The sequence below is a fragment of the Amblyomma americanum genome, chromosome 2 (genome assembly GCF_052857255.1).
Source record: "Amblyomma americanum isolate KBUSLIRL-KWMA chromosome 2, ASM5285725v1, whole genome shotgun sequence".
NCBI lineage: Eukaryota > Metazoa > Arthropoda > Arachnida > Ixodida > Ixodidae > Amblyomma > Amblyomma americanum.
Window position 1 is genome coordinate 150,074,085 of NC_135498.1, and position 20,438 is coordinate 150,094,522.

At 46.0% G+C, this 20,438-nt stretch overlaps 1 protein-coding gene, 1 non-coding gene and 1 pseudogene across 2 annotated transcripts in view; 2 read left to right on the plus strand and 1 right to left on the minus strand.

Annotated features, from left to right (window-relative positions):
• The window catches only part of LOC144119083 (uncharacterized), a 28,417-nt pseudogene extending 16,155 nt beyond the window's left edge, over positions 1 to 12,262 (minus strand).
• Positions 1 to 20,438, plus strand: part of LOC144120145 (neprilysin-1-like) — a 114,247-nt gene that overhangs the window by 79,530 nt on the left and 14,279 nt on the right. Inside the window, exon 6 of the mRNA XM_077652580.1 lies at positions 18,872 to 19,058. Coding sequence (XP_077508706.1) covers positions 18,872 to 19,058 — 187 coding nt within the window. The remainder of the gene's footprint in view (positions 1 to 18,871; positions 19,059 to 20,438) is intronic.
• Positions 1,247 to 1,345, plus strand: LOC144122300 (U6 spliceosomal RNA). Its single transcript, XR_013312898.1, has one exon. It is a non-coding gene; the product is annotated as a U6 spliceosomal RNA (small nuclear RNA).

A 20,438-nucleotide genomic window follows, 5' to 3' on the forward strand; every position in this document is an offset into this window, starting at 1 on the left:
TAACAGTTACGTGCTCACGTGTTCTGCAAGAAACCTGCTTTAAATATTTTTGCACGCATGACTGTGTTCTGCGATAAGCTGTGTACGGCGTTTTTATTTTTTCTTTTTTTTATTTTTACTGTTCTAACTTTATGTTTTTGGGTTTCTTGTTTTTCCTTTTTTAACATTTAGTTTATTCATTATCCTTCTCTCTGCCCTGCTGCAGCCACTGTAACGGTACTTGGGGCCAGTCAAGCTGCCCCTGAGAAGCTTTTTCCCCTTGTATCCTCCACGACCATTGTATCTCCTTGTTTGTGGAAATAAACAACTCAACTCAACGTACACACAGCATCAAGTGTACAATTTCCTTCTCTTTCTCGCCCCGCGCGTGCATCCCCATTGGTCAGGCGCGGAAACTGGTTTCCAGAACCTTCCAGAGCATTTGGCGATGCGCCGCCACCGGCGCGAGTGTGAAAGGGAGAGGTCATCACTTAGCACGCTAAGGCTACGCCCTCTACGTCGACAAAGAGTAGAAATCACTCAGACGTTCTCGTACAATTGATGGTTCCATTGGCGCCGCGCCGCCGAGCAAAGTGAAAAGGGGAGCTGCACACACAAAGCTAAGTACTCTCCGGGGTTCCTTCTCTGCTGTTCGTTTTCTCTACGACGCGCGCGGTCTCGATTGCTTCCGCGCTGCGTCAGTTTTTCGTTGTTTTTTTTTCTTTCAATTATGCTCCGAGTTTTGTGACACTGCCCATTCCTTTAAAAATATTATGCAACAATATTCACAAAAACAAAATTCGTGCGCGCTTGCTTACGCTCACAAACTTGAAAGACCAATGCCAAGATACATACATCAATACAATGATGCCTGCATGTATATGTGACACTGGGAAAATGTCAACATGCGCTTCACTATATGCCGCAACGAGGCAAGATATTAACACAACCTTGCAAAAAGGGAACACTCTAATTCAAGGCGTGTTTGCGCCTATCTTTCCAGATTCAGTCTACACAGTGGTCTTGGAACAGGACTGCATTCCAGCTTTTCGTCCCACTTTTGTTTCTTTTCCGCACACGACTCTGGCCATTCCTACTATCGGAGCTATGTTATTCAACCTTCTACTGAGGCTTCTATGCCTTACGTGGTTTTGGCTGCACTACCTACTCGTAGTCCTGTCTGGTTTTGCGCCCAGACTTCGAGCCTTTATTCCTTTCCTGTGGCTAGCGCGTTCGTTGCGAACAAATTTAACGCCAGATCGCCCGTGACGGCTCCGCTTCTCGTGTGCTCCTTGGAACGATACAGAGATTAGCATGGCCGCTGCGCAAGGATGACACGCAAAATCGTGAAGCGTTCCACATATTTTAGTACCAGTTCTCTACTGTGCTCGCTTGTCGCGGCTGTCCGCGCTTTCCTTACAACACATTCCTCGCCGGTGGCGAAGGCCATCCTAACAATCCTTGAATTTATTGCACCTCTTCTTGCACAATGGCGGTAACACTCAATAGACCAGCTACTCTCCCTAGCGTGCAAATCATCCGTAACAAGGCCACCATCTTCCAATGGAATGCCTGCAGCCTTCGTCCACGACTGTCTGATTTCCGACAATTTGTTTCGAAGCACTGTTTTCCGATTATTGCCATCTCAGAATCCCGTCTGCGCACTACTATCCGTCTTTCAGGATATACCGTTCTGAACTCGATGACAGGTGCTGACATCAGCGAAGCTTTTTTAGCTGTTCGGAAAGACGTCACCTCCATTCCACAACCCATATCTGCGACGCAAGAAATGAATATATTGCGGTCACCGTCAAGATCATGAACCTGTCCTTCATAGTGATCGTCGGGTACATACCCCCCCGTGTCAACTTTGACGTCGACCGCCTTCAGGCTATCGTACGCAGTACCCCTGCGCCGCACATCATTACGGGTGATTTCAACGCACATCATCCTGCTTGAGGAGGCATCAGATCAACAGCCAGAGGACGACAGTTATTTGATCTCGGACAGTGCAACAATTTCGCTTTTCTCAACAATGGCCAGGCAACCTTTTATCAAGGTACAAGATCCAGTGCCCTTGACATTTCGATCATTTCTAATCATCTGTCGTCTTCAACAACCTGGAGTGTTAACATAGAATCTCATGGCAGCGATCATCTTGCTACGTAAATAGAGTTTGGTGGTGCTTCCTTAAGTTCACAGCGGCGTGTAGCACTCTACACGAATTTGGATCTTTTCGCTGACACAGTTGAAAAAGTGGACCTCTCAAACCTCAATTATGAAAGATTCATCGATACTGCAGCACGTGCTAAAAGGTCCAGCTTTAAGGTTAGAACACTATCAAAAGTGCACTCAACTGCAGATGCTAAATATGAGCGACTTCGAGCAATTCGCCGCAGAGCAGAGAGACGAGCACGCATAGCAAATTATAGAGAAGACATCAGGGTTGCTAGCCGCGCACAGAAACATGTCCAACGTTATTTGGACAAGCTGGAAAGACGGGAATGGCGATCCTTTTGTGCGACGCTTGATCCCAGAAAGCCTCTTTCTAAGATATGGAGCATTGTACGCAGCCTCAGTAGTCAGCCCGCCCCACTAAATCCTTTTGACTGCGTTGCTGTAAATGCGAATATTTCTCATCTCGACGCAGCGGAGGCTTTCTGTTCTAAGCTCACTGCTCGATTAAGGGCCATATCGGTGCCATTGCCTCTCCGAAGCTTTACCCCTTCACCTAATACTGCCCTCCTTGATGATCCGTTAACCATGCAAGAACTTCTTGCGGCTTTGGCAGCTACCAATAAAAAATTGTGTCCAGTACCGGACGGTGTAAGCTACACTGCCCTTTCTCACCTGAGAAGTAAGGCCAAGGTTCAGCTGCTCGCAGTTTTTAACACCTCCTGGGAGACAGGCCGCCTTGAAACGTGTTGGAAGCGTGCGCGTGTGCTACCTATCCTGAAGCCTGGAAAATCATCAATTGACTTAAACGCTTACCGCCCCATTACGCTTCTAAGCTGCGTCGGAAAATTGATGGAGAAAATCGTACACTTCCGCCTTACCTGGGACCTGACAAACAGAGAGATTTACCCTTCGGCCATGTCCGGTTTCCGAAAAGGACGCATCAGCATTGACAACGTTATTGCCCTCACAAATTGTGGAAAACGCAGCAAAACAGAGCGGTCTATGATGATTGCTGTGTTTCTTGACGTGAAGGCAGCATTTTACAACGTCACACATGAAGCAATTCTTTTAGCCTTACAGTCAGTTGGCATTAGTGGACGGATGTATAACTGGCTGTGCGATTATCTGCACGAAAGATCGATTTTCATGTGAACAAGTGAAGGTGACACAGCTCTGCATCAAATACAACGCGGTGTCCCTCAGGGGGGATTTTTTAAGTCCCACCCTTTTCAATATCTCAATTTTTGGCTTGGAAAAATGCTTGCCTCCTACAGTTAAAATCTCCCTTTACGCCGATGACATCTGTATATGGTGTTCTGGACGCAACAGGCGCATGGTGCATGCCCGATTACAGAGGGTAATAGGTTGCATAGAATCGTTTTTAAGTAACCGCGGTCTCGTCATGTCCCCAGATAAAAGCTCAGCAATTGCATTTTCGAGGCGCGATCTTTCACGCTACGTGCTCAAAGTTTCTGGTACCCCAATACCATACGTTACAAGCCATAAATTCCTAGGGGTGACATATGACAGGTCACTGTCATGGTCCCCAAATGTACAACAGCTTAAAATTAAGCTCTGCTCTTACGCCTCTATCTTTCGTATGCTCTCCACCACCAGAAGAGGCTGCTCTACACCTTCATTGCTACGGCTGTATGTTGCGCTGTGTGAAGGCCTCCTACGCTAAAGTCTCCCAGCTCTTCAGGGTATTTCACAAACAAATATCAAACTCCTTGAGTGTATGCAAGCTAAGGCCTTGAGAATCTGCCTCGGTATTTCCAAGACCACCTTCACAGTGGGTGCTCTAGCAGAGAGCAGACGTCTATATGCACTAGTACTGCAAACCCAAGAGTTGTTTCGTGCCCAGATGCGGTCCAAGGCTCGTGTACCTCATCATCCACTCACAGCGCACTGCATAGAGGAAGTTTCTGATATTCTGCCACTACACTACCAGCGCCCTGTCACGACCTCCTCCCCAACTTGGAGGTACACAGCATTGCAAATCAAGACAACGGTTCCTGGCATAAAAAGAAAAAAAAACCACCCCCGGTCCTGCACTTAAATATTTTGCCCTTAAACACATTTATGAATGCTACAGTGCGTACCGTCACATCTACACTGATGGCTCTGTCAGATCCGTCTCATCAGCGATTTGCGTCTGGATTCCGTCAACGCGCACAATTTCGGCATTACTTAGTCATCGCACCTCGACTACTGCTATCGAGCTGGCTGCTCGGCGAGCAGTATTCACTTATATTCTTCAACAACCCCTAACAGTGTGGGTTATTTTCAGTGACTCTCGGGCTGCTTTACAATCCATAAAGTCATCAGGAAGCCTTCAAGAGCTGATCATCGATGCCTTAAACAGATTCCGCTCCGAGGCCTGTCAGCTTGGCTATCGTGTTATGTTGCAGTGGTTACCCGCTCACTGTGGCTGAAGATCACGCTGACGGTGCAGCGAGGTCCGCGCATGGCGACACCATCTTGCTCCTACCTATACCATTTTCTCGCAGTGATGGCGCGAGACTTCTAACTACAAAATCCTGGCACACACAACGCTCTTTGTGGTGTGATCCGGAACATCAATACAGACACCTTCTTCGTATTGACCCCACTTGTGACTTCCGCATGCCACGCAATACAACTAGACGTGATCAAAATTGCTTCCACCGAATTCGCCTGGACGTTGCCTTCACTAAATTCTATTTACATAAAACTGGTGCAATAAGCAGCCCTCTGTGCCCCACATGTAGTGTGCCTGAGGATCTGCCACATTTTATCTCCCGCTGCAAACGCTTTAACAATCATCGCAAGACACTTCTAAGTGCTTTAGGACTCCCGCAAGATGGCCCCGTGCTCATCGAGCATGTCCTTGGACCCTGAAGGAACGCGGCTTCGGGTGTGTGCGAAACAAAGGCATTTTTAGTGTTTTTAAAAGACACGGGTTTGGTGGACATTCTTTGACACTTTTTTGTGTGCGTGTGTGTTTGCGAGTGCGTAAGTGTGCTTTATTTGATCATTCACCCTTTCTTTTTCTCTTTTCCTTTTCTTTCCACCATCCTCTTTGATACCCTTCCATACCTTCACCCTCATCTGGAGTAGCATGCCAGGCCGACAACAAGACAGACATCTCCTATTCCATTAAAGTTCTTTTCCTTCCTTCCTCCTTCTCGGCATGGGCTATTCTGCGTTGCTTGCGCCTCCAGACTGATAATAGTAATAATAATTGGTTTTGGGGGAAAGGGAATGGCGCAGTATCTGTCTCATATATCGTTGGACACCTTAACCGCGCCGTAAGGGAGGGGTAAAGGAGGGAGTGAAAGAAAAAAGGAAGAGAGAGGTGCCGTAGTGGAGGGCTCCGGAATAATTTCGACCACCTTGGGATCTTTAACGTGCACTGACATCGCACAGCACACGGGCGCCTTAGCGTTTTTCCTCCATAAAAACGCAGCCGCCGTGGTCGAGTTCGAACCAGGGAACTCCGGATCAGTAGTTGAGCGCCCTAACCACTGAGCCACCACGGCGGGGTCCAGACTGATGGTGAATTCCAGACGCACGCCCGGAGCGGTCTGCACGCTCTGTGACAGAGCGCCTGAATCCGACGGAGAGCGTGTGACCTGAAATTGCGATTGGAGTACGTTTGCTTTGGTCGGAGCATGTAGGTGGCGCTCGCGAACTGCGGGAGGAAGTACCCGTCATTCCTTGCGCTTGCCCGCGCTATTCGCGCGATTCACTTTTCAGTCCATAGCAGCGGGCAAAGCTGATCGCCTGCTACGGAGCCCGGATATAGCTGGCGCGGCGGACGCGAAAAGCCGCCGGAAATGCAGGGCGCCGCTGAAAAAGAACAACACGCAAACTTCCGGTCGGATCCGCCGGTTTCGGCGGAGCAGTCCCGACTGCTCCACGGAGCAATTTCGGCTCGGCAACCGCTCCCTGCCTACGATGGGAAGACGCAATCCGTGGCTCAGATCTGCGTTTGGAATACAGTTGCTCCGAAAAGAGCAGAAAACGTTGCTTCCGAAGTGCTCCAACTCTGCGATTGGAAGTCACCATGAGTCTTTATTCAACGCTGGACTCGTAAGTCTCAACTTCTTTTTCACTTTGCTGCGGTGTTCGTGCAGCTCGTTTACACCCGACTCGGCTGTTTTCAGCTTTGTTCTCTTTCCTGCTTCTTCCTGACCTTTCTCCGAGGCTCATCCTGTTCGATTTTACCTGTATCGGCGTTGCACTATTCGCTTGTCCTTCTCTTTTACCGTCTTCCAAACTTTTCTACCGCACACGCCCGGTTCATTTTCACTTACATCATCCCACATGTGTTCTCGCATTAAAGCCACTGGTTCAGTACCGTGTCGTTTTTCGTAGACTGAACTTTCTTTGTGGTCAGATGTTTTTTTTTATTTCTCTTTCTGATGTTGTCTCGTGTAGCGTGCTGAGAGCACGGCTCCCTAGAGGTTGGAGACTCGTTCTCCACACTACTGCTCAATATGGCTTCCTCAGTTTCTCCCTTAACATTCTCAGTTTTGGAGCGTTGTCACAAGGCTTTCTCTCAGTCTTCTGCGCCTTCTTCAGCGGGGAAGGCCCACTCGCTGCTCAAGCGTACTTTAGGAACAGACTCCGGTTTTTCACTGAGTATGCTCTCCTCACGATGCCACAAGTCCGGTTTTTCTCGTAGTCAGCGCTGCAACATTCAGACGTGCGGCACTTTGACCTCTCGAAGGAGATCCAGCTGTCTTCCTCATCTGCAGGCGACTTCTTAAGGTGCCCTCTAATTGAATAGTCAGGTTGGCCTTCTCCTTAGAGCCTACTACCTCGGTTGTTGCTGCGCTTTCACTTTCCTGAGGAAGCGACACTACGGCTTGGTCTTCACTGTTCGTTATCTCAGTTGTAGGAACGGGCTGTTCTACAACCAAACTCTGACCTGTGGAGCTAACTACAGCGTCTTCTGTGGTTTCCAACGAGTCATATTCGTTATTCTTCCACCCGGCTTCTCCGGGGGTGAGCTCCACTGGCTCCCTGACGTTGTTCAAACGCGGAACTTCTGCAAGCTTCCTCACAAGTATAGCATACCCCACTTTCAAATTCGCTTTCTCGCTCCAGGACGAGCTTTGCTGTTTCTTCTCGTCTCTTCTGCCATTCTCTCTCTCTCCTCGTTCCCTTTGTCTTTCTATCTCAGCGGCTTCTCTAGAGCGCTGTTTCTGTCTCTCAGTTTCTTTTTCAGCCCTCTCTCTCACTCCTGGTCCACCCATTTTCGCAGTTTGGCTCTGGTCATCCAAATCTAGATGTCTACCTCAACAAGCTCCTTGAAGCACACATTTGATTACCGAACTCTATATTCAAGACAATGAATACCTAAACCGGGTGAACCACTCTAACCGCTTTACTGCAGCGCCTTACAATATCGCTCTGCTGCTAAACACCCGTTTAATAGCTGTTCGTAACCTGCTTCCGACTCCTTCGCCGTGTTCTGCGCTTACAAAGCACCGAACGTCCTATCGCGGACGCCACAATATGTAACCCTTTCGCGTACTTTTCCGTACACTCCTAGATCGATCTGAAAGGAGATGCCCTCGACTCAGCGTGGCAAGCTCAGCTAAATACGGGATACCAATTGACAAGGAGGTTGGTCATTTGGTGCCAACCTTTTGCCTTTCACAAGCCAGAGAATGGGTCGGAGCCAAAGGTTCACAAACAAAACAAAGTTTATACAGCAAAGAGAAAATACAGAGGAATTCTCAGTCGCTTGTACGAGCACACACAAAGTTATTAACAACGAAATGCAATTCGTGGAAAGTAACACTCGAGAGAGATTTCAGTACAACAAAAGCTTGCACCTGAAGTGCACTAACACAGGAGAGAGAGGCAAACAATCAAAACACAATCTGTTCACCGGGCACTGACGACCAGAGGAACTAGACGGAGCTGCCCCGCAGGTTGGATAACGTTGCCTCGCTGGTCCGTGGCTGGGCGAGTGGTGTTCTCCAGGGCATACCCCCTGAACAGCTTTCAGGCCTGCACGTCACGTGACGCGACGTCAACGACGTCACTGCGTGCTGGCTGAGGGCGGCGAGCGATTGCCGCACGCTCGCCTCGCGGGAACTGATGTCACAGACAGGCTCGTCGACCGCCAGGTCCGCGCGATATTTCAGGGCAAAGACAAATAATTAATATTACGGACAGAATTATACATATTTATTTATTACAGCAGACTCTGTCTGTATGCATATTTACAAATATTTACGACCACACATCGTTCGCGGCCAAAATACATGACAGACAGAAAACTATATTGCGCTGTCATGTAGACGGGTGTTGCCTTTTATACAGCGTGCTATAAAATCGTAAACTGACAGCCGAAACAAGTTGTTGCACCGGTAAGAGATACACTAAGTTACAATACCAATCTTTATATTAACGTAGGCCCTGTGGCACCTTACGAGTTTCAGATGAATGAGAGGAAGCAGAACATAGCACATTGCAATGCCAAGAGGTAGAAAAAGATAACCATACTCGCATCCTAACTGCAGGTTAAAAAGAATATTATTTCATCCATTTTTCAGAGTAAGTGGCCGCCCTTGAATGGCATAAAACACAACATATTACTTTGTAGAGTCGAAGACATGTAAAGAAACCACAGTACATTAAACACACTTGTGACTAAAGTGTGGACGAGGTTATAATAAACGACACAAACAACCACTTATTGCACTGCTGCAGATACAGGAATGCACAAGGAATCTACTGCACAAACTGCATTTCACAATAATATACACACTAATACAATAATACATATTAGACACTGCAAAAATAGTACAATAGTAGACACTGCACAAGAAGAGCACAGTACACACAGACAAAAGGTGTGACAAATAAGTCATTCACCTACCACAGCAGCACTCTCTGAGGTGCAGCTCAGAAAAAAAACAACATTTCACTGAATTGCCAAGATACTTTAAAATTTCAGATTAAAAACAAAGAACTGTCATTTAAACTCTGGGCCGGAAAGCATGCATGACGCAAAGAAGGATCATTGCACAACAACAGGCACAAGTTCGCCAAAAAAAATCACATGAGGAAACTGCAATTAAATACCTGCAGTGCAATTTAAAGTAATTAAATGCGCGGTGTACAAGTTATGGAAAATTACATTTCAAGAAAGATTTGGGCTTTTCTGTTTTGTGCCTTCTGTTCATTTATAATATGAAGTTGTTAAGCATTATGTTTGCTGCACAGTTTGCAACAAATGTGACAAGCAGCTCGTAGGCATGCCCATTTTCACATGCATCTATGTCCTCAAGCCTCAGTAGAGAGTTGAGAGTCAGTTGACGAACGGCATTCCTTTGGTTGGCCCATGGAAAAATTGTGTGCAGGCACTTTGTGTCAAAAGCTTTGTAACTACAACCTCCGTTTACATGGCTATTGTAATCACAAGGGCAGAGGGTAACTTGAGTCCACCTCGGTTCAGTTGTGCGATTAACGAATGGGTGTCTTCTTTCATTTCCGTCTCACTTCCGGTAACAACCAAGTGTCGTCGGCAACTTTCACACTAAAGCTTTCATTGTAGCATGCGCACAATACCCGCCAACATAACCAATAACTGGCATTCGTTTTCTGAGTGCATGAAGGTCAGCGTCTACAACTTGAACACTAAAGGAGGTTCCTACATCTCTGACACTGTTTGTCTCCTCGATGTTTCTGAAGTCATCAGTGCTCATCTTTGGCAGGGCATTTTGAAGGCGAATCCGGCCCTCTTTCTCAAAAAGCTGTCGAACAGATATGTGGTACTGCCAACCAGCCATTTGCCGGTACTGTCCAAACCGACTCTCGAGAGGATACGTTTGAACTTTCCCTTGTAGGACGTACTTAAAATGAAGTTCACTTATGCAGTACTTTGCCAATGCCAGTAAGGATTGAGCAGATAGCCTTAGGGCACTCAAGGACCCCAGTGTCATGCCCATAAAATTCTCAGACATCAAGCCAGGTAATGAAACCATTCCGAAAAGCTACTTTTGGGTCATCTGTACTGCAAAACATGGGTTCTTCGTAAACAGTACGATGATGGAAGCCATTATTTGGCGTTTTCACGCTGACACTACTCCACCAGCGAAGAATGATTGTGATGAAATCTGCTGTTGCTGCCGCATGTTGAAAATCAGCTTCACCACTGCGAGCTGCCAGGGCTGTGGCTACGTGCGGATTAAAAGTCTGCAGTTCCAGCTTCACATTTCGCCGTTCCAAGTTGCTCGGATTAAGTGCCTTGGATGCAAGCCATACCCAGACTTTATCAGTAGAGATGACTCCTTTTTATGTAAATCTCTGAAATTCCTAAATGTGGCAATCATTTTGCATTCAGGACGAACATCATTGTTTCAGAACTCAAAGCCTGGGTAGAAAAAGCAAGTCCCCGCATTTTTATGATTCAGCCAGTTGTTTCTGATATACTTGAAAAGATGTACAGCATCTACCACATAAAATAATAGCCGATCCGGATCTGCCGGATATGGATAAACATGACGAAGCATTGCCTTTGGCAGAAACATTTTCATTACCTTTCTGTTTAGAGAGTCGCCACAAGCAACGGCTATGACCCTGTACGCAATCTCTTCTAAGCGTATGACTACTTTCTTCAGTATGGCACGAAGTTGATCGCCCTGTATGGTTTGTACCGGAAGAATGTGTGCTACCGCCTTGAATGAGCTCAGCAGACTGTATCATAAACACGTGTACAGATGTGGCTGCCTCGCTGTAATTCACTGCAGCGCCACATATGCTGCCCCCTTATAATCAAAACAAGGCTTGATATGAATTTCGTCAAGCATCAACGTCACTGTCTTTTGTGGCTGCAGATGTGTAAATCTCTGGGAAACATACTGAAGAAATGTTGCATCATAGGAATCAATTTCTTGGAGCATTTGTACAGATGAGCACGCTTTCCTAATAGTGCTCGGATGGGGCAAGGCTTGTGAACTACTTTTTCTCAAATGCCTGTAGGCATGCGGCGATATTATATGGAGAATGCATGCAAACTCCATTACCTGTGTGCTGTACTGAATACGCTCTGCAGAGAGCAATGTTAGCTGTTCCTTTAAAAATTTCACAACCCCTTTCTTGTTTTCATTAATGCTTGCTTCGAAATTGTCTAGAAGGGAATTTACTGCAAGCGACAGGTGGCGAGAAGTACAACGCTCGCCAGGCTCGTCAGACAGCATGCACAGGTTGTTCAAAATTTCTAACAAGGAGCTTACTTTGCAAACCGAGTCTGGTACAAGTGCGCTACCAAGATTCTTGATCACGGATCCTTGGTAGTAGGCTGAGACTTGGAGGTTATCGAACACTGTCAATGACGCCTTTAACCAAGGTTCACGATAGTTGGTGATGTTCAAAAACATCGTACACTTTTCATTATGAATCACAGTCCACTGCACTGACACTGAGGCCGCTTGCAGGCGCTCCTTTATTTCTTCGAGTGACGAAAATTGGTCTCTCTGCTGCAACGCTTCATATGACGCCAGTGATGTTTTGACCGCACGGGCGAGTTGGGAAGCTTCTAGTCGGCTCCTTTTAGCATCAGGTGCTTCTCTTGCTGTTGTCTGCTGCTGAAAGGTACGAAGGGCAGTTGGGAAATACGGTAGGCACCGATCCACGGCGCATCCGCGATACTGGCAATCGAACTGTAAGAACATTTCTTGGTCTTGGATCCGTGTACGATGTCGTCATCTCGATGCATGAAGCGTCGAAATGATCGGAGCAAACCTGCACAAACTTACAAACGTTTCGTAAACATCTCAGAATCCACTTATTAAAATAGCCTAATGCTAGCCCCTTTGTCTCTAAGCATGCTTGCAGCAAAGAATTGTGGCCACAATCAATCTATCTGGGCTTCGGAAGTATCACAATAAACGTGCTGACTAAGTAAAAGCTACAAGGAGCACATAACGGTACCATAAACATTACTTACCTTAGTGTACGAAGTGGGCACGAAGTCCTTCCTTGGAATGGCGCGTAACCACTTCTTGAAAGTGTCGTCGTCTCTTGGGAAAGAAAGCAATTGTATCTTCCTGCCCTTATAGTAATTTCCGGCGCACCCCGACACACAACACTTGTTCGGCATTTTAGTATCCACTGCACATCGCACACGGAAACAAACTTGCCGCAAAGCAACGACGAGAGACGACAAACGCGACCACGCCGCTGCAACCAACCGGCCCGCGCGGCGCAGGCAGCGTGAAAGAAAGAACAGCAGGGACTAAAACAATGTCGCTGGCGATGCGGCTTCTGCAAGTGTCAGCCTGCCGGATGTGACGTAAAAATTTGGACGGCGTCCTGAAAGCTGTTCAGGGAGTAATTTCTCAGGGAGTCGAGCGGGCACGCTTCTCTAAGGGCCGCCGTACGATCGTTTCGGAGCGGATTCCGCCAGGGCCGCTCGGCGAGCGGGCCGCCCGTTTTCGGCCTTCAGGCGGACGTGGGGCGGAAAGGTGTTGTACGATCATTTTGGCCCTTGCGAGCGAGGCGGATGGTCCCGCCATTCAGATTGGCGCGTCCGGCAGTGCCTGTCGTCTAATCGCGTGCGCCTGAACAGGCATGCATGCTTGTAGCAAAACACGCAGATATCTTGTAGTAGAAATTGCCCGTATTAATTGTGGCGTACTCGAGACATCCATTGCATCAACGTTTTTTTTTTTTTTGCTGCGGGATATTCGTCGAAGGTAAAATCGCGGTCGGCTGTGATATGGCATGGATCTCGGTGCGGCCCACTCTAACGGCCGCGAACCAATTCGTGACAAAACTTGGCAACATCGCAGGAGATCCTGGTCATCTGAAGTGATGCTTTGGGAAACGACTTGGGGACCATTTCTATCCAAGAGAACGAAAAACGCCTCACATCGCGATAGCGAACTCCTCCTCGTTCGGTCACTTTGTTTTCACAACGGTCGACGGTTTGCCAAAATAACAGAAGGCAGCCCCCTCTGAATGTTGCGCTGCCCTCACGATTTCAGAACAACGATGCAATTCTTATTGCAAATTCTCGATCGTGTCAGGCCACAGTACAGGCTGCTAATAACCATCCGTAATTATGACCGAGATAATCACATTTTTTAAATAGTTAAGATTACATACTTAAAATTTTTATTCAGTTATTCAAAAGTTTACAATGCAGTGTTTTTTGATTTCTGCCAAAGAAAAAAAAATTGCACTTGAAGCCTCTCCTAAGCATTTGCACAGTAGTTGTCACTTTATTATGCAAAGAACCTCCTTCCCACCTACCTACAGTCAGCTGACTGTTAATGCAAGACATGCTTATCTATTCTATAAGCTGTGTGTGTGTGTGTGTGTGTGTGTGTGTGTGTGTGTGTGTGTGTGTGTGTGTGTGTGTGTGTGTGTGTGTGTGTGTGTGTGTGTGTGTGTGTGTGTGTGTGTGTGTGTGTGTGTGCGTGCGCGCGCGCGCGCGTGCGTGCGTGCGTTCGTGTGTGTGTGTGTGTGTGTGTGTGTGTGTGTGTGTGTGTGTGTGTGTGTGTGTGTGTGTGTGTGTGTGTGTGTGTGCGTGTGCGTGTGCGTGTGTGTGTGTGTGTGTGTGTGTGTGTGTGTGTGTGTGTGTGTGTGTGAATTTTGCATACATGAAAAATTCACATTTTAGCAGACTGCTGTCAAACACAAATGCAAATGCACATGAGAAATTAAGATTTTTCCAGCTATTTTGAATAGGTAAATTCAGTTGTAATTAAAGCAGTTCTGTTTTTACAGAACAGTGACAATGAAACAATAATGACTTATTTTTGTTGTGTTTTCAGTCCATTATTAAAGCCAAAATAGATATACCCCTCTGTGGCTGCAAAGGGCCTTAGACGTGCATCACTTGGCTATAGTGCAAGGCTTTGTTCAGCACAGCGACAGCGGGCCATCAGGCAGTCCTTTAGCAATCCTTCATTAGCTCATATTGCCGTTGCACAAGTCAGACAACAGCGTTGAAAACAAGTATGGGAAGTTCTGCTGAAGGCCTTGTCAATGTTGCCGTGTTCAAACTAAGCTGGCATATACTCTGTGCTACTCCAAAGCATTCTCAAATGTCGCTGTGATTGCTAAACAAAGTGGATCCCTTCCTATTGCATAAAAGTCTGCACATGTCTTTCTTATTACTATAAACATAAATAGATACGGAGTCAGTAAACTGGGTTACAGGTGGAGTAAATGCAAGAACCAATTTAGACTCTTTAGATTGTAATGGCTTCTGGCTTAGGCTGGCAAAGAATACTTTCTGGGGTCAGAGAAACAGGATACGATGACCCTATAATCTGATTAACCCGAGCAAACACCAACATCTCAAGCATAATTTGTAAAATTGAATTTCCAGCATGAGATCTATGAAGTTGCACACTAAAATGAAATAAAAATTGAGCCATTAAGTATGTGACAGGCATATATGCATGTGTTCTCTGATACAAAATTAAAGGACCGTTTAAGAGTTATTTTAACTCATTAGAAAAATGTAGACTCATTGAATGTGCAGGTGACCAGTTCCCAATCTAGTCAGCACAAGTGAGCATGGCGCACAGTCAACTTATGTTTATACCACTCAACACGTTGAATTTTAGAGTGCGCTATTAGTTGCGGACTATCAACATCTTCAGCAAAATATAAATACTTCACTGCCAGTCTCGTTTTCAAAGAAAGAAATTAATTGAGGCATCGATAGGCATCATAAATGTGGAAAGACCAATTTTATGTTAGGCCGAAGAATGCCTAAAAAAACAGAAAAGCATTGATGGCTTTTGTCTTTACTGGTGTCTCTTCGCTGCAGCATGAAGTTGACGGTTTTTGTGTTCAAGTTGAACCAACGGCCCTGTTAACACCATCATGAATATATAAAAGTCACATGCAAAAACATGCGTTCGTAGCATTCTCACTAAACCCTGTTTTGATGAGCCAAGTTATGAAGGCGGTGTGTTGCTTAGCTGAAGAAACGATAAGAGAGAAAACCAAGAAAAATCTCACACAGATAGGCAGAATAATGCATGCTTAGCTTCTGAGTGCACAGGTTGAACTGGCTAGACCTAGCTTGTGCACAGTGTGCAAGTTAGCGTAAATGCAACTGTATACCGTTCGACAAGACTATTGTGTAAATCTGCCCCAATATTACTTAAAATAGATTGTGAGGAAAGTTCTTACGAATAAGAGAGCGACTAAGCACTTCATTAGAACAATTTATTTTAATATTTAGTATATCTAAACAGTACTGAATGAAAATACTTGAATGGTCAGCTTTGACATGAAGTGCCAGGTAGAAACTTGATGAGTTTATAAGTTACTAATAAGAAGTAATCAACCATTAGCATCCAAGCACAGCCAAACGGCTACAAAGGAAAGCTTGGTAGCTCTTTTTTGTGGTCTTATGGCTGCACTTGGGTGGATGTTAATGAGTAATTACTCCCTTATTACAAATATTCTTTGCCTTGGGGGAATCACTTTATTCAGTGGAGGAACATCATCATTTACTGGGTGGATTTCTGCAGTGACCAGCACAAAGGAAAAGAGGTTAGTAAGCCTTGTGAGGTGGAAGGCCATTCCAGCCTTTAGTGGCAAAATCAAAAATCAGTTTTGAAATGCAGTGGCATGAGCTAATTGAGGCACAATAGTACTTGCGCGGCTAGTGCAGAAGAAACCATGAGTCTGAATAGGTTAGTTGGTAATGTGACGGTAAAGAGTTAAAACCATGCAGTTTCTGCACGACATCAAGAAATTTGAAGATTCGCCTTTGGTGCTGTGATGTTTTTCCAAGTTCTCTTGCGTGGGCAGCACATCAACATGGCTGCTTCATGGGGTCCACCTGCATTGGCAAGTGGGTGAAGAAGAACGACAGGAGCATGAACACGAAATAAAGCTGGCTGCACGAGATTCACCTTTGTCGACATTTTTTGATATCTCGTTACGAGAGATGTAACATGCCCGCATTCACAGTATACGGCAGCATGACCCCTGTCTCTGTTCCAACCCTACCATGCAGTAACTGTCGACCCAGCTTCGTCAGCAGCCACCGGGCTTTCCAGTGCAGAAATCCACGAAGGAGTTAGATGCTAGTTTCCAATAATCCCATCGTTGGCCTTTTTCCAATAATGTGGCCCATCACATTCGTCTGCTCCAGACCTAATCAGCCAGGAGTGTCAGCTCTGTTCATTTTTTTGCTGGAATGGCATCACCTATCCACTCCGGAAAGCTCTGAGGAGCCGAATAAAAACGAAGCTCGTTCCAAGCAGCGGGTAATGGCTAACCTTTGGGAAAAGGTGGCATCATGAGTACCTTATTGCGCTTCGAAGCTTGCATGCTCACAAGGTGCGAAACCTCGAGACCGCAGATGATGTTACTGTTCACGAGGGCAACGCACCAAAACTGTTGATGTCTTGGTGGGGGCTAGTTGATGAATCATCATGGAAAGCGGCACCGCGAAGCAACAACGACGAAAGAGAGACACGGGAACACAAGGACAGGCGCTGACCTGTGTTCCCGTGTTTCTCTTTCGTCCTTGTTGCTTCGCGCTGCCGCTTTCCACCAAAATTGTTTTGGCGGTCTGGTGTTATCGCAGAATGCATCGGGAAGAAGGATCTGAGCTAGTTAAACCAGTGCACTGCTTATATCCACTGGAAGTTGTCATCTCGGGGGCCCGGAGCGTATTGAAGATTATGTAAAGTTGGAAGAGGGCGCGCGGCGATCGTTGCTCGCGAATTGAAGCGCACGCCATATGGGCGGCCGGGATAGGCTTCGAAAACGCGGCTTACCTTCCTTCTTCACACGCACGCCGTAATAAGTTCTGCCTCTACAGGGACAGCCTTGCATAAAACAGTTAACGCTCTAGTTCTGCCCGTTAGTCATGTGTGCTCTTCGGTGTTTCATAGCACACACCGGCTCGTATTTATATCGGACCTGCACGCAAATTCTTTTTTTTTTGTAGTATAGGTACGGCGCCTGGTAGGAACTGCACTGTGAAAGCTCTGCAAGTGTTCCACTAGAAAGTGTTAATTGACGGCTGGCTTTTTTATTTCCTGTGTATCGCTGGCACCATAACACTCATCGTATAGCACTTAGCGGCTCTTTTATCTCGCCGTACAAACGTCCATGAAACCCCGCTCATGAAATTCAAATGTTTCACTGTGGGTGCAAACCACTCCCTCAATAGCTAAAACAACGTGGTGCTGTGCTCTTATCCTCCCGGGACTATAGTCTTCGGCATCGCTGCAGCGTGGCGTCGATTTCGTGACAATTATGTTTAGCGTAAAGCACGAATACAAACACGATGTGTAAGAAAAAACGCCTTCGGGCAGACTGTAAACCTACACATCCAGGTGTCAAAAAGGACACCGCGAGCCTTCCACAAGCTTCTGCTGCCTTTAGTTGCTGTAAAAGCAAAATAAGACATCAGCAGTAGAGATGAGCAGTAGAAAGCTCGGGTACTGTTCGTAAAAACAGAACAGATAAACTGCATGAACCGTCAAAGCAATTAAAATAATATAACTTTGATTAAGAAAAGCGGCTTTGAATGGCAAAAATAAGTAATGAAATTGTTGAATTTAAAGTAAAACAGGAAAAACTACACAGCAGTTGAAACAGCTACATTAATTTACTGGGCCACCTCGCCAAACGGCAACTGGCTGAACGTGACGTGGCTCACACTTACATCGGACTCTCATTTTCTAAAGGACATGCCTGGATGGTCTTTAGAAGCGATATTGCAAGCCATAGAGGAAAACTTGTATATTTACTCACCCTGTTTGCCAATAACTCTACCGGCAACAACCTGGCTAACAACTTTTAGGATCGTTTTGTAGTACCAATGTCATTGCCATATAATTTCGCAGAATCTATTTTACATTCAGTGCACTTTTTTGAAATCTTAGAGACTCTGCCAGTGCAACAAATTCAATGCAAAGTCGGCAATGCTGAAGTCACTTTTAACACTTTTCCAGGGTGATATCCATACTAGACCACTTCCTTGACTTTGGTTGCGTATAGTCATAAAGAAGACACAATGCAAACTCCGCGTTCACAAACTGCGAACGATGTGTCTCGAATGGTCATAAACCTAAGGTTACTAATGATAACAGGCGAGAAGTTTGAGGAACGGTAGAAGTGCAAAACTGCGAAGCAGAAATTGTATGGCGTCTGTATGCAATGTATCAATTCACATGGTACCAATAGAGCGAGTAGGAGAAGAGGAGGAGTTTGTGAATTTCATTTGCTGGTGCTCTTGCGCATTTGCTTCTTATCATACCCGTGTCACTTGCACATGCCTCATGCGCATCCACGCGCCTGATCCAGAAGACAGCGGTCTACTTAACCGCTTAAATTAAGTTCCTTGTAACTACTAGTCGCAAACACAAAGAGTACGAAATTCAGACTTGTGCGATGTTTGCCAAGAGTATGAATGCTCAACACACCTGATTTGCTAATCTCGCCAAGAATATATTAAAATAAATTCAATGCGTTGTCGGAAACAGAGTAAATTGAATCCGACGAGCTTGGAAAAGCCCATAGCTTCAATACTAAACCTTATTCGTAGCAAATGTTTTGGGTGTTACTTCACGTTTCAACTCGAAAGGCATTTTAGCGCTTTCAGAGTGCAATTTTTATTTGTAGTATTTACTATCCCAGCCAGCGCAAAAAATCATGCAGTAGCTACAGTCTTTGTGTCCTTTTAGGGTATAGATGTATTTCTTCTGCAATGCGTTTCTAGTTACTGCTGCAAGATGACCGAGAGGAAGACCCTGACGAATACCCTGATTACTACGAGGACAGCAAGGCTTTTCGCTCGGATATGGACTGCCATGTGCCGTGCATTTCGCTGCACCTGCGAGAGTACGGAATAAGCAGTGACACCATTGATCAGCTCAGTCTCAGTATTCAAGGCTACACCAACAAAAGTGAGTCATTAAATATTGTCATCTTGCAGTGACTATGTGTGCGCAGAGAGACACTGACGCGCTAAAAGCAAAGCTATTTTATTGCTGTAATACTAAGATCCCCCACTTCCTTATTTCTCATTTGTCTGTCCGGCGGCACTGGTGTTTCGGAAAGAGCAACGTGGCTCTCACAAGCCCCACCAGTGGCAGCACCTGTCATCGCAGGGCAGTGGCGCGTAGCTTTACAGCTGCACACGCTGGGGAACTAGTTGCCACAGAAAGACAAAGCTCAAAACACAGAGCACAGCAGAAAGGGAGACGAGACAGGCATTACTTGCAACTTTTTATTCACAGCGAACGTGATTGAACACATAGCGAAAGAGGGGGCGAGGGCGAGAATAGGACACCGTACATGTGGGCGAGATGGACGCAAACAACAAATAGGTCATTCAAGAAGAGGGCATTGTCGGTCGGTTGGTACATGTGCATGGAAACGACTGAACAGCGCTAACAGACAGGATGGAAGAGAGGATCACAGCCAAATGCGTTGCGCATGTTTTCGTGTTCTTCTTTTCCGTCCTGTCCGTCACACGTGTTCAGTCGTTCCGTTAAATAATGACCGGCCGAACACGTCTATCACCGCATCTATTCAAAAAGTGCATATAGATTCTTTACAGAGAGCAATCGAGGCAGTTGCTACACATTCACTCCCACTCCTGCCTATGTGTAATGCCTCGACAAGCTCACGCGCTGTCGTTTCTTTGATCGTTTTTAATATCTGTTTATTGCAGCCTTCCTGAACAGTTTAATTTTCCTTCCTTTTTCTTCACTGCCGCCTTTACCATGATGTGGTATGTGAGAACCCGTGCTGTTTCTTAACGTGCGATTATTGTCTACTTGGACGTTCATTAGTACATCTGCCAGTTTTCACAAAGTGTGAGCATCTGATATAAGACACCCACCGCACACGTCACAAACGGGTTTACATGCTTTTTCGGATATTCTACTTTATTTGTCTTGGCGGTATCTGTTTGCTCAGAGAAAAAGTCGGAGAAAACCACAGCCACTCACAAAACTCTTATCCAATTCCGCAGAGTGAGTTGTTCACTGCTGTTATGTTTTGCAATTAAAGGAAAGGGACCAGGGACCATTCATTTCCAGAACGCCGCTGGCATTTCTGTAGATAGCTTCATGGCACTTTTTGGGCATTACTTGTATTTCACAGTTGTCTCCATCCATAATCAGTTATTTCTGCGGAAGAAGAGAATTTATTTTGGACTTCCCATTGCTACAACGTTGTGCAATATTTTTCCTGCGGGGCTTTTGGCGACGGAAGCTTTTTGACACAGAGAAGTTTTTCACAGCTACAAAGATTTAGTATTGGAGATATGTTGAAGATTT